At 38.7% G+C, this 14,939-nt stretch overlaps 1 protein-coding gene across 6 annotated transcripts in view; it reads left to right on the forward strand.

The window, feature by feature from the left end:
- kirrel1b (kirre like nephrin family adhesion molecule 1b) overlaps window positions 1-14,185 on the forward strand; it is an 89,165-nt gene extending 74,980 nt beyond the window's left edge. For 4 of the 6 annotated variants that reach the window (XM_028472756.1, XM_028472758.1, XM_028472757.1 and 1 more), the window contains 5 exons: window positions 442-658; window positions 1,409-1,516; window positions 3,601-3,728; window positions 4,257-4,367; window positions 6,651-14,185. In XM_028472756.1, the coding sequence (XP_028328557.1) occupies window positions 442-658; window positions 1,409-1,516; window positions 3,601-3,728; window positions 4,257-4,367; window positions 6,651-7,262 (1,176 nt within the window). In that variant the 3' untranslated portion in view covers window positions 7,263-14,185. The remainder of the gene's footprint in view (window positions 1-441; window positions 659-1,408; window positions 1,517-3,600; window positions 3,729-4,256; window positions 4,368-6,650) is intronic. The other 2 variants (XM_028472760.1, XM_028472761.1) reach the window with 1 other exon arrangement.
- Window positions 14,186-14,939: the final 754 nt, after the last annotated feature.

Genomic DNA, 14,939 nt, shown 5'->3' on the forward strand with positions numbered 1-14,939 from the left:
TTGATTTTGAAAGCTTGAATCAGTGGACCCAAGTGTAGTGGGATGAAGGATGTTAAAATGGGAGAAAAGGAGCTGGAGAGAGTAAAGTTTTGTACCTTTCAGCGTCAATTATCCAATTGTGCTGTGGCAACATGACAGAAATCCCAGCTTTTAGGAAGCTCACCCCCTCGCTGCACTAGCAGTGAGCTCAGAGCGTATAATGTGAAACGACGTTATAGTTTCAGCTTAATGCAGAGACACAAGAACTTATGAAATATGGAGCATGATGCTGTGAATGTGTGTGTCACTGTGTGTGTATCTATTATGAGGACAAAGAGCGATAGAGAAATTGACGGAGCAGCTACTGTAAGCAGCATGAATGTAGATTACTACATTTTGACCAGGGAACGATTGATAAACATTCATTACGATGTACAATAAACATTGAAATGTGTGTCACAGGTTTGGGCATGGAAGGAGAATGTTTGGGAGAAAGAGAAAGGTACGCTGATGGAGAGATACACCGTGGAGCAGAGTAAACCTCCGTCTCAGGGCGGCGCCGTTCTCTCCACACTCACGATCAACAACGTCATGGAGTCCGACTTCCACTCACCGTACAACTGCACTGCCTGGAACTCCTTTGGACCTGGAACCATGATCATCACATTGGAGGAAACGGGTGTGTCACCCGTAATCTGAAGAGATTAGAAAGATCTCAAACTGTTGATTGGATGGTTTTGTGTTCGAGGCCAACATTTATGAATGCTGCACAGTGCAGAATATTTAGGTAGTTGTTGCTGTATTAAACCTGTCAGGCATGTGGTCACTTTAGTTCAGGAGCCAGAATTGTCACAGTTTTCTAACCAAGAGGCCCCAACAGTCAAATTATAGCATTTTTAATATGAAAGAAGAGTGTATTTAAGTGCTAGCTACTTTGTCAATTATAGATGTAAATTACTACTTGAAGAAGTGCTAAAGCATCTTAAATTTATCGCTAGTCCCTGTAATTCTGATGGGCCAATTCTGGGACCCAGGCTTTGAGTTTGACACCTGTGCTCTACATGAAATACTGAATAAAATAATTTAATCTTCTGAAATTAACTTAAAGGTTTGTGGTTAAGCGTATAATCATGTATTCATTCTGTGTAGATGGTATTGGGAATAGGTAAAGTGAATTTCCAAATTTTGTAGGCGTCAGAATTCCAAACCATCTTCGAAAACGAGATATTGAAAGCTTGTATTTGTCCTTGTGTCTTCACTTAAACCCATTTTTATCTCGTGTCTGACTTATCAACACAACCAGTCACTAGAGATACAACTGCAAGCAAGGATACCAGAGGATTTGTGCTGAAACCGCGCAGCTTTCCGCTACATTGAAACCGCAGCTGTCCCTCAACCGTGACCCTTTTTTTCTGCTTGTTTGTTTCAGATATTGTTCCAGTGGGAATTATCGCTGGTGGTACCGTGGGCTCCTCTATTCTGCTGCTTATGCTTCTTCTGGCACTCGCCTTCTTCCTCTATCGCCAACGAAAAGGCCGTGAGTAAACACAGTAGCTGTCTAATGGGTTTGTGCTATGGTATTTACACACTGTGTTTCTGTCAGCTCTCCTTCATCCACTCATTTTGCCTCTCGATGAAGAAAAAGGGACATATGCCAGCCATATAGCTCTTCATTCAAATGGGATTAATGAATATTCATATATTGTGGCAAACTGCCTTAAAACGCCTACTGTGCATTCTCCTTTTATTCTACAGTATGGTTATTTCTTCAAATCATGTTTATAAGCTGTTCATACTGGAGATAATGTCCATAAATAACATTTGAAAATGTGAGCATTTAAAGGTCAATAGTATGTTCTCTCTTTAGCCTATGGCAATCCAATCAGCATTTCTAAACACAAACCACACATCAATAGCCAGAGAGCTCAAAACAGTCACAGTGTTTTTGTTCTTTCATTTTTTTTGAGCTGCTTCACAGCAAATAAAGATTTGGGAAAGACAGTGAAGGTGATTGGCAGAGTCCCTAGAGGGATTTTCTGGGGATAAGAGTATATTTTCTGCTTCAGAGCTGATAACAGCGCTGCAGAAAAGATATGGTTGGAAATAGAAACGCAAACAAACATCAATGTGTCTCCAGATAAACAGTTCCTCATTTGTTGTATACGGTGTAGCTCAAGATTTCACAGATTCCAATCTGTACTGTTAAGGTTTCTGGCTTTGGAAGTGAGCTCTTCACTCTGACAAATATAGCGCTCTGTTCTCGCAACATGTCAACACAGCATTTAAGTTTGCAGAAGACAATGCTAAGAATGGAAACAGGCATTTTTATAGCTGTCAGTTATATTTTTGTGCTAAAACATTCCAATAAACTTGGTAAAGCCTTTTTCACACTGCACCCAATCTACTCCAAATCCCCTACTTTTGTTCCATTTATGTCAATAGAATCCCCTTTTTTACGTTAACCATCATCAGCAACACATTTATCAAAAAATCCCAATAGGCAGTGGTTTGGGTACGAGTACATAAATACTTTTGTCCTTAATCCCAGTAAGCAAATAAAAATCTGAAGAAGAATTTAAAAATAACCTAATGATCACCATGCTTATGATTGATTAAAAATATTTTCATGGTATTTTGATGGTATCTAAACCTTTGGTTTAAAAATGTTCTTTCCTACTTGAAATGAAACATAACCTAATATTGTTTTAAATAATTTGTTTACCCTGAATAAAGGAGCAAGCGGGTCAGAAAATGGATGGGTACATGGATGACTTGTTTATTTATTGATTCTATTGTTGATTTAGTCATTCCTTTGTTCATGTATTGCTTTGTTCATTTGTTGGTTTGTTCCTTCCGCCAGTTGTTGGTTTGTACCTTCTTTCGGTCACTCATTTGTTGGTTCAGTTTGTTTGGTCGTTCAGTCTGTTATTACTCTGTTCATACGTTCGGTCAATCGTACGTTTGTTGGTTTGTTTGTTGGTTTTTTCCTTCAATTAGTCGTTTGGTTGGTTGGTTGGTTAGTTCCTTCAGTGAGTTGTTGGTTGGTTGGTTTGTTTCTTTGTTCAGTTTAGTGTTTGTTGGTTGGGTCATTCAATAGTTAGTTTGGTCATTCGGTTTGTCAGTCGTTTCCTTGTTCAAGTATTACTTTGTTTGCTCGTTCATTTCTTTGTTCGTTTATTTGATGGTTCGTTCCTTCGATCAGTCGTTGGTTGTTGGTTTGTTCCTTCCTTTAATCAGCCATTGTACTTGGTTTTATCGGTTGGTTGGTCAGTCAATCGTTGGTTTGTTTGGTCAGTCTTTCGGTCAGTCAGTCATTTGTTCATTAATTTCCTTTGTTCATTCTACCATGTATTGCTAGATTGTTGGGAATCAGTTGCTTGATTACTTTATTTTGTTAATATTCTTCTGTACTATGAAAAGCTTTGAGGTGTAAAGCTCTCTTTATTCAATTGCTGGCAATGTAGCATTATGTCAGCATCATTCTATCTATATGACAAAAATAAAATAAAATTGGATAGAAAGATAAATATCTAATAAATTATTGAGAATATTAACGTATGGGACCTATTTGGCATGTCATCGACATTTACATTACCCAAGGTTGTGTTGTATTTTTTCCAGTCCGTCGGGGTGTCACCCTGGGTAAACCAGACATCAAGGTTGAGACAGTAAACAAAGAGACCCACAGTCTGGAGGAGGAGGCGGCCAACGTCTCCACGGCAACCCGGATGGTCAAGGCCATGTACTCCGTGAGTAGAAACCCATTTGAGACACTAGGGGCCGCAGAGAGGAGTCACATGGGTCAATGGCCCTAATGCACAGATACATTGACACCAAGAGCAACATGGCAGAAGTGGACACACAAAAACTTGAGCTAGTGTAGCATAAGACAGATACTGTACATAGATGTTCAAAGAACATATAATGTTATTTAAAAAATTGTGTGTTTACGGTCATTCATTCTTGCTATCAAAAGCCGAGGACTAGACAGACAGATGCAGAAACACACTTGTATTTCTCCCTTAACACTGTGTTCCCTCTAGAAAAGCATACCTGCACAGAAGTTTTGGAGAATCAAATCAACGGAAATCTCTCGACCTGGTTTAAAAGCTCACCCCTAAAGCATTTTCAGCAGCTAATCGTCTCTCGACCTTTGGCTTCCTAGGATGAAAAACCTGAAACTCTCCTTTCTCTCCTCTCCTTTCCCTCTCTTCTTCCTTCGTTACTTTCTCACCCTCCCTCTCTCCGTGTGTGTGTTTTGTTGTTTGATGGTTTAGTTTTTGCCCTCTGTTTCCCTCTCTCCCTCCACTCAGCCGTTCAAAGACGACATGGACCTGAAGCAGGACATCAGAAGCGAGAGCGATACCCGGGAGGAGTACGAGCTCAAGGTGAGATGAGTCAGCATAGATGTTTTGGCATGCTGACAACGGCCGTTTGAGGCAGACACTTTGCTATAACATCTTTGACACCACACTGTGCACGGTGCATAAGTATTGTGATCATGTCCATCGCTCTTTTGCTGGTAGGTGTCTTTTTCCCTCAATATCATTGATGCAACTGTTTGAAGCCTCTGTTGAGTGACTCCAGCACTTTTAGGTTTATCTTCTGAGATGGAAAAATGATTAAATTATTAATAACCTAAACAAAATGTGACGTTTTATACAAACCAAACTAAATGAAATTCTTTTTAGATCATACTGCTTTGGCTGTCAGTTTAATTTATTTAAAAACTGTCCTTCAAATCCAGTATGTTAGTTTCCACTGCTTCGTGACCTTTACACAGATTAGGCGATGAGTACAATTTTTAATCTATCATGCAGGCCTCATAGATTTATAAATCAAAGATCATTTGCTTAACAAATGTTACTCCAAGGTTTGTTTTTATCTCAGTTTCTTGACATTTTCACGCATTTCGTGAGATGTGGACTCAGAAATGGATGAATAGAAGTGTTTTTACTTCCTTCTTACCGTTTCTTTGCCAGGCAATGAGGACAATGACAACATTTTTGTTTTTTGTCTGTTCCTGGTATTTCCCATGATATTAGAATGAAGAAAAAAAAAAAAAACTTCCACGCCACATCCCACAATGCAATGCTTGAAACTTTTCCAACAATGTCAATAGACAATGGAACTCAAAACAAACTTTCGAGCGTCAATTTTAATATTTTATAGTTTTTCTTTTTATCTTACCAAATCAGCTTCAATTTATTGATCTATAATGTCTAAATCAGTGTTACCCAAACTTTATTGCCCCATGTATCCCTTTGCCTTCATTTCTTATCGCAAGTACCCCTTAGCTCATGTTATACATTATTTGTGTCTGCAAGCTTGTCTAAACTCTTTACTTGTCCAACATTAACCTTGAATTTCTGATGTTTAGCTTGTTTTAGAATTTGAACTTCACCTTTTGGTGTATTTTAAAGAGTTGTGACACAAATTCTTGATGAATGAGAAAAAAAAGTCTGTGCATGTAAAAAAAAAAAAATTTTGTGTACCTCCTGAGAGGTGTTCAAGTACCCCGAGGGGTACACGTACCCTAATTTAGGAACTGCCAAATATACTGTTGTAATTGTAGGAGTTCTTATTATTATTTTTCTTCTGCAACTTGCTTTGTCCTGGAACTCCTCCTAGGCTATTAATGCAGCACTAATGACACGTATGTCATCTCATAGGGGCAATGTCAAGGATGTGCAGTCCACCTTTTTGGAGCCAAAATGTCAAGGTCGCGTCAAGTGTCAAAAACCAAAAATTTCCATATCTCTACGAGCGTACAAGTTTGATGCTTACATTTCTGAAAAGCTCATCTCAAGTGGAGTATTTTATTTAATTCGACCAAAGCTGTACCACTTACCATTAAAAAGATCGGTAAGGGTCAAAGTTCATGAAGTCACCAAAAAAAAAAAAAAAAAATCTCTATAACTTGGCCACTGGTACCATTGAACATTTCCTTTCAATGTGTCAAAGGTCATATTTAAGGTCAAGAACTCCTCAGAAAAGTGAACAAAGTGAGACCTCCACACTCTCAGTACGACAAAGCACAGCCAAACAAAAAAAATACTTTTTTTCCTATAACTTGGCCACTGTTGACAATGCCACGACACAACAACAAAAAAAACCTGCTGCGGCATTGTCCTAAAGTGTCAAAAATTCCCCTGCATTGTCCTTGAGTGTCCCAATTTGTCCAACATTGTCCCAAATTGTCCGATATTGTCTCATAATGTCCGATATTGTCTCAAATTGTCCTACATTGTCCCCAAGTGTCCCAAATTGTCGTAGCATATCCGACATTGTCCCCGAATGCCCCACATTGACCCAGAGTGTCCCAAATTGTCAGACCTTGCCTCAAATTGTCCTACATTGTCTCAAATTATTCTACATTGTCCAAAAGTGTCCCAAATTGTCCCTGAGTGTCCCAAATTGTCCGAAATTGTCTGAAATTATCCTACATTGTCTCAAATTATTCTACATTGTCCAAAAGTGTCCCAAATTGTCCCTGAGTGTCCCAAATTGTCCGAAATTGTCTCAAACTGTCCTACATTGTCCCAGAGTGAGGTAAATTGTCCTACATTGGAGGGATGGATGGATGGATGGATGGATGGATGGATGGATATAATAGCCATGAATCGGATAATAGAATTGCTAAAGTTCCGTATTTCTTCTACTCATCACAGGATCCAACCAATGGTTATTATAATGTCCGGGCCACTACCCATGACGAGGCACGCCCTCAGACCCGTGTCATCCACTACCAAGGAGAGTTTCGTCCTCCAATCCCCAACAGTGGACCAGCAGGGGCTACATCCAGTGGGCCTTCACCTGCGGCCAGCGGAGCCGTTCCCCCAAGCGCGGTGCCAGGCTCCAGGGCAGGCTGCTACGACCCCCGCCCTCCTTCCCGGATGTCCCACGCCACATACGCTCAATTCAACACCTTCACCAGGGCAGCACAAAGCCAGCAGGCAGGACCCAACCCGGCGCTCCCATCACCCAGCGATTACCCAGGAGACTGTGGCCTGCTGGACAACACGACTCAGCTGACGTATGACAGCTATGGATACACCTCACAGTATCCCAGCTACCGTATGGGCTTTGCTCCACCCATAGAGGAAGGGCAGGCCTATGAGATGTATCCTACAGGACAGGGGGCTGGATCAGGACCAGGAACAGGGCAGCAAAGTCCTGAAACAGGGCTGGGGAAGTATGGCACCTCCACTCGCTTCTCATACTCATCTCCACCCTCTGACTATTCCCAAAGACACACACAACGGATGCAGACACATGTGTGAGCAACAGAAATTTGTAGAGACACACAAAAAAGTGCCAACACTTATATATGGGAAAAAAAACGACCTGAAAGTTTATTTTCTTCTCTTCATCACACCCACTGCATGGAGTAAAACAAAGTGACAAGGCCCTATATTTAGGATCAACACTTTTAAAGTGACAAAGACGTATGCCATACCTATCTGCAGTGTTGTTGATGCTTCAACAAAGTAACTCAGCGAGAGTAACAATCAACAAAACAGAAAGAGAAGAACAGCACTTTGAAGATAGTGAAGTAAAAAAAAAAGGTAATGAGGCGCAGTTTTTCCGCGCATCAGCATCAAGCTCCAGCTTTGTAAACAGCCACCGAATAGTATTTGGTTCTTAATAACAGTGTTATCTTGTACAAACCGTAACATGTCGATGCAGTGCTGCGACCAGCAGACCTCCATGCTTTATACCCACACAAACACACACACACACACACACACACACACACAGAGTGAGAACTTTAACAAATGTCATATTTGTTTCCTCGTCTTGCAACAAAGGGCAGCTTGGACTAAAAGAATTTCTGGCACTTTGTGATCTCCTCACTAAAACTCACCTAATGGCCATTTCATTCAAGAGAAGTCTTGATTTTAGCAGAATAATGCCTTTTGGGTTGGTGCAGTGAATGCCCACAGTGCCGATGATTATGTGCCAACACACTCAAACCCTGAAAGTGTGTTTTTGTGTCCTTTTTTGTAAAGTGTGAACAAAGGGGTGAGATATTGTACATGCTCCATTCAAGTTGCAAGGAACAGTAGCACGTGTCTCCATGCTCTGTCGCCTCTTCAGCTCTGATTTTCATCAATGTGACGCATTTCTATGGTGAACTTTTCAATTTTGTGAAAGGTGTGGAAGGACTGCTTTTTCAGTGTTTGGATTTTTACAAGAAAAAAAAAAGTCCCCTATCCTTAAGTGTCCAAAACCTTTTTTTTGTTTCTCTCCCTTGCACAGTAGAATAGATTTGATTTTTTCCACATTTGTACAAAAACATGAAAAATCTGGCATTCAGATGCATTTTATAATATTTTTCTAAGGAGTTGTGGACCAAAGGTTCAGGAATTTGGGTGATGAATACTTTTTAATCTGTATGTGGCCACGCTTTATCAGAAACAAGTCCTCTGGAGTGGATCTCGTAGCTGTAAATTAGAAAATTAAAAAGGTTTCATCCCAAATTGATGATTGCCCAGGTAGAATAACACACTTTTATGGATTTGGTTTACATCTCTTCCAGCCTTCTGACTGGATTGCCTTTATCAAACATTGACAACATTAAAAAATAATGAATGGAGAAGAAGCAGGCGGTTCCTTCTGGGTTGAAGGATCAAATGTAGTGGAACATATCATAAAAAGGCTGGTTTGGTTTGTATGGGACTTTGTACTTTAAGTATGTGTAAGTATGCTGATATCCCACCGTAAGAGTATTTGTCTTTTCCCTCGATTTTGTCTTCAGTAGCACATGATTGGCCGTGAACCCTGCAGGTTTATGATAATCAGCATTTAAACAGTTTAAAATGACTTGTTTTTGCACACTGTGGCATTTTGCTACATACGACTGGGTGTCTCTCTTTATAATCTCATAACTTTACCTTTTATGCTGACAATCTTTTAGTAAGAAGTCAACACTCTAGGAGCATCAGATTTTCCACTGACCTTGCAGTTACAAGGGTTCAACTTGTTTTGAAACACAATAACTACAAATTAAAGGTGTTAGAATATAACGTGCAACCAGATATCACAGTATTAAAATGTCCCAAGATGTACCATTGAGGGTACGAGTGACATTGCGAGAGGGGTTTTTTTGCCCAAAAAAGGTCATACCTAGAGTAAGTATATAAGTATGCCCAAAGTTAAAGTCAAATAAAAGCGTGGTTATTTTTACAGCTGACATCTTTTTTGCGTTTTTTTCATTACAAAAACATTGTATTGTATCGTTATCACGACCCCATTATCGTCTATCTTAACATACTGTGTACTCAATGAACTTTGAATTAAAACGACTGACTTTTGTTATGCAATAACAAGATCTCACGCGGAAATGTGATACTGTCACGAAAATGAATGTTTTTATTTTCATAGCAACATGATTTCCGCATGTTCTTTCTTGTATTTAGAGTGGAAGTTATTTTGTGCAGTTACAATTTATTAGACTATTTTAGTCAGGGTTAGAGGTTAGGTTGGGTTAGGGGACCTTTAAAATAATCAAACAGACAACAAGATTACATCCTTGAGCTCTGTCTCGTCCCCCTCGTGCCCTGTAAACAAAGAACTCAACTGTGAAAACTGTGGGAAAATCTCAAGCATTAATGTAAAGATGGGAACCTGTAAAAGAAGAAAGTGCTAATAAAAGGATTAAAGAAAGAAAGCAAAGAAACGTCTGGCCCTTTAGGACGTACGGTAACTCGTTCCTATAATTGCATTACATGATTTGTTAGATCCTTCTTTATTAGCTTTATTTTAATATAAAAAAGATAAAGATAATTCCTTGACAACTCCAGTATCGCCAGCTCTAGCTAACCCAGAGGTTATGGGTTAGAGTATACACAAATTATTGCATCAATTCATTTTTGTGACAGTTTTATGATTCACATGAGACCGAGCCTGAAATAAAACCACAGAGCAAATGCATGAGTTTAAATCCCTGGAACACTAAAGAGCCTGTTAAAACAACAAGAAAAAGTAAAGTTTTTGATGACTCATATGGAATAATGTCTCTTGGCTGAGTCACTTTGTGTGGTATGAGGCATGCTGGGAATCTTGGAACAACACTACTCAAAATGATAAGAAACATTTGCACCAGTAGACGTTTTTGGCATATATTTGAATGAATTATATTCAATAATAAAACATTACAGTCAAATTAACTTTCTTCCTCAAATAATGACATTATTTACTACACAGTGGTTTAAGTGGAATCATGTATTTCAAGCTCTTTTTCTGTTATTGATAAAGGTTAAAACCCAAACGCTGCCCTCAAGGCAAAAAGCTCACCAGCTCCTGCTCAGAATTTCATTTTTTTTAAACTATTTTCGAGAGCACAAGAGCCACGCTTTAGTGAACAGACATATTTAAGGAGAAAGAAAGCAATCACGTCTCACAATCTTGGACTTTTCATTTCATTGCACTCATTTTCAAGCAGATAAAAATAAGATCAACTGATGGCGGCTTTTTCATTAAAACCCTGGCTTGCTGAGTGATGCTGGAATCCTCCAGAGGTAATCATGAGTGCTTATACTTATCAGCCAGCCTATCAACCCCCTACGGTATGTTATGATAATTGTGCGCTAAGGGGTCATAAAAAAGATATTTATCGGCGGTGCATTTTTCATTAAAAAAAAATAAAAAAAAGAATAACATACAGAGAAAGACAAACAACTCTACTCAGTCTCTTCTTTTTTTTTTTAGATGAAACCCTGTAGCTTCAAGGTCACAATGTTAAACATTTAAAAAGTAATGGAGCACCCTTTTGTATTGCAATTACAGCTTTGGTATTGCACATTCATTCTCCCTTCACTGTAACATGGTTCAGAATGAGACCAATAGATAAATAACACGTACTGTGTCTTGACCTCTGTATTTACAGATGGTTGGAAATAGTTTACCTACATATGTTAAAGACAGCGATGATGCAAAAGAAATGCTTGGATTTGGTTACGCTTTGGAAAAACTAAGTGATTTGAATGTGGGAGTGCATCCCCCCCCCCACCCCTCTCCCAAGCTCTTTCCCGTTGGTGTATCTCAATTCAATTCGAGCCAATATCTTTTTTCCGCTCACTCCTATCTCATATTATCAGCCTCCCACCAGCTTCCAAATTTAGGGGCTGCAGCAGTGATTTTATGGTGAGAAAAGTCAATCATCTTGTCATTGCAAGCCTTGCTTATAGTGAAATGTACTCAATATAAAGCTGGTTTATCAATCAACTTTGCATTGTCACATTGTTTTGGACAATGTAGGAGTGTAAGCTCAAAACATAATATCAGTCAGAGTTTTGTTTAGTTTTGTTGTGTTTGTTTTTTAAATATTTTGATTTCTAATGAAAACTTCTATCTGTATCTCTTGTTTTATGGCCTCGTTTTTCTCCAAATGGAACAAATAATGAGGTTTGAAAATGAATTATTTAATTTTTTTTCAACATTATGTTTTAAATATCATTGATCTGTGGCCAGAAAGGCTTCTTAGCCAGGCCACAAATAGCAAAACCTCAGTCTCAACTAGGCCACCCAATGCAAAAAAAAAAACCCAAACTGAAACCAGGCCAGACGTGCAGCGAGAGCTGAGCTGTGCTTTGCCATGTCGTTCCTGAATGAGTGAAACTGGCTCGACGTTTCCTCCACCTTTGGGAATTCTCCATGAGTGCCAAAATAATGCAAACACACAAAAAAAAATGAACCAAGCAGACAAACAAATCCAGCAGCCAGTTGTGTTTATTGTTTATATGAGTGTGCATTTGCATCTGTGTGTTGGCAGCATGCTAATAAAGGGTGTGAGATGTGTCAGAGCAGCAGGGTTTGACTGATGTTATGAGGGAAAATAGGGGAGATTTTTTTTTTTTCTTACCTGCTGGAATGATGGAGATGACGGTTACGGTTAGAGTTAACCCATAACCATAGGCAGAGTTTGAGATTCTAGCCAGGGGGGACAAAAGAAAAAATCAGAAATAAATAAACAAACCATCTCGTGATTTGCACCATTCAGAATAACTGTAACATATATATTAATGCAAAAATTATTTATAACATAATTGATAATGTTGTCGGCGTGTCGTTTAATGTAAATTCATGACAATATCAGGTCAGTGGCTACTTTCTGCTTAATTTTTTGCTGCAGTACCATACATGAACTGCTGGGCGCAGTGTTGCTTCACCATTCACATATGTGAAGAAGAATTGTGCAACAGAAGAAGAACCAACCTAAAGTCTCAAAAGTTTAGGACCATTTCACTGAAAACTTATACTACACACCTGAGGTAGGAACTAATATCTGTGACATGAAACTAACAGTATTACATGCTGTTTAATGGCACTCAAAACATTTGTTTATTATGTACATTATATTAAGAATGTAATTTTTTTGAATGAATTTGGGATTGCTAGGGGGGCCACAACCTCTGTGTATGCCCAAAACCATTTTCTCAGTGATCATCATAACAAAAAACCTGCGAGAAAACCACCTCAGTGTGTTTATTTGTTTGTTATTGTAGCGTAAGATGTATTGCACTTTTTTTTATATCTCCATTTATTGTTCTTTTAAAAGCCTTGCCCACTTGGCACCACATAGTCCAGTTGTACTACTGGGACCATGATTCAGCACACACTCAATAGTTTGTGTGCATGCATCAATGTCAATGTGCAGATTCACCCTTGTGAGCAATTTCGAGTTCCTATATAAAGAACAAAATAAAAACAGGAGCAGCTAAATCTACAAGCCCTCTAAATCCAAACCCAATCTTTTTGGACATTTAAGGTTGTGTTGATCTTTGTAGGTCACAGTTAGAGCAGAGCTACCTACTCTTTTTCTCCAGCTACATTTTTGAAACTGGATAGTACGACAAGAACACAAGAGAGCAAAACAGGGAAACTACAGACAGTAGCTGCTCAAAAACCTGAAACGACAGATGGGTGTGTAAAAAAATAGCTCAGAATGTTCAAATGGAAGACGTTAATTGCTTTATGATTAAACTACAGACCTAAACCTTTAGGAACGGAAAATACCAAAAAAAAAAATGCCTGTAAACTGCTTTGTAATTGGTTATCGTTGTGCTCAACTTATATGTTTTATCACCAAAGTGATAAACCCAAAGCACTTTACACCATTAGCCACATTCACACGCTACAGACAGAACATCTGCCTGCATGCAAGGTGTTCATCTGTTCTAAGGGATCCAGCAGCATCTTTTTATTCAAAGAAAATCTACTCTACCAATTAGTTGTGGAGGCCAAATACTCAACATCTTGATCTATTAAACACGTTTAAATCTACTCAAATTCATTTTTTTGTATACTAGGCTGGCCAAAAAAAGCGTAGAAGGATTGATATAACAAGTTTGGAGGAACTACGACCAGGTTATTTGGCGAGGAACGTCTTAGCACGGGCCGCGTTCCAGAGAATTTAGTCCAATGACTCGGTTCCACCGAGTAAAACCACGTAAAATCGTAATCAACCTTTAATTACCCCCCCCCCAAACAGGTCTCTGAGAGGCTCTTGGCATCTGCTCATAGAATATCCATGTCAAATCACAGCCCGATTCAACGAGCATTATGCATAATCGTAATCTTCGTTGAATTAACTTTGAAACGATATATCACACGACTATGTTTCAGCCTTTTTGTTCACTTCCCCCTCCCTCTCTACCTGATAGTGGAAGGGTGGAAGGAGATTTTCCAAACTCTTTACAATGTTTTTTGGCTCCTAAAACTCATACATCAGTCAAACATCTGCAGAAAGCAGCAAAACTTGTCAGGACCAAGTGAATCTGAACTGGTCCTCCTCCTCATCCAGCTGTGGAGCCTCAAACAGCTGCATGAGTGACGAAGATCCACTCGCCTTCTGCTTCGTCTTCTGGCATGTGACGACAATGATCATTACTGAGAGAAATCATCCACAGAAGAAAGAGAGTGGGAGAAGGACAGCATGTGTGTGTGAGTGTGTGTGTGTGTTCAAATGTTATATATTCTTCATAGTCCAATAAGCCTTTTATTTCTATCTCAATATATTGTTCACATGTGTACTTTGTACTTGTTGGGTACCGGTCTATTACTTTTGTTTAAAAAAGAAAATACAATAACCTGTAGAATATACATCATTTCTGTATGTTATTATTATTTTTAATTCAATGTAATTATTTTTTTCACATGATCCAAGTTAATAAAAGACGACACGATTTCATAAAAACAGAAACTGTTTTTTGTTCATTTTGCAGAAAAACTAAACATGTGGTACATGCGTGTGCATATATGTGTGTGTGTGTGTGTTCACTTACCACCTACTTTATTATGCACATCTACAAACAGCAAAATCAGCCAATCACCTTGCAGCAACTCCATGCTGCATGATTAAATGGTAATTCATGGTAATCCAATGGATCAGCTTGTGTGTTTTTCCTCACAATCTGTCCGCTCCACGGAGTGAGGTATAAAAAGAGGAAAAAATATCTGATGAGCAGCAAATATTTGCATCATTTGGTCAAAGATGGGAAGTCTGGATTTCTTGATAAGGCTTTCTGTATCTGATTTTGATAATAATAATGGGTCCGACATCAGTAATTGGATTATATCGGCGTGCTTCTAAAATCTAAATATAAGCAGGATATCAATATATAAGCAAATCATTTGATTTTATTATATGTATTAAGGTAATTTTTTTGGCTTTTCTATTTTTTTTTTTTTTTTTTTTCAAATGTAGAATATGCTTATGTTTTTGTTAAACAAGTGAAAATTATGATGTTTAGTTAAAGATTACTGACAAACTGAGCATTGTTGTTTTTATTGCACTTTAATTACCGGATATCAGCAGAGTTTAGATTTTACAGAACTTGCCTAAAGGAGGTCCCGGGAAAATATTTCTAATTTTTTAAAGGAGTTTTATTTAACATTTAAATAAACCTTGCTCGAGGCACGTTTCTTGCTTTGCGCTGTGTTTTGCACCATCGACA

This window comes from Gouania willdenowi, chromosome 17, assembly GCF_900634775.1.
Source record: "Gouania willdenowi chromosome 17, fGouWil2.1, whole genome shotgun sequence".
In the NCBI taxonomy this organism is placed as follows: Eukaryota; Metazoa; Chordata; class Actinopteri; order Blenniiformes; family Gobiesocidae; genus Gouania; species Gouania willdenowi.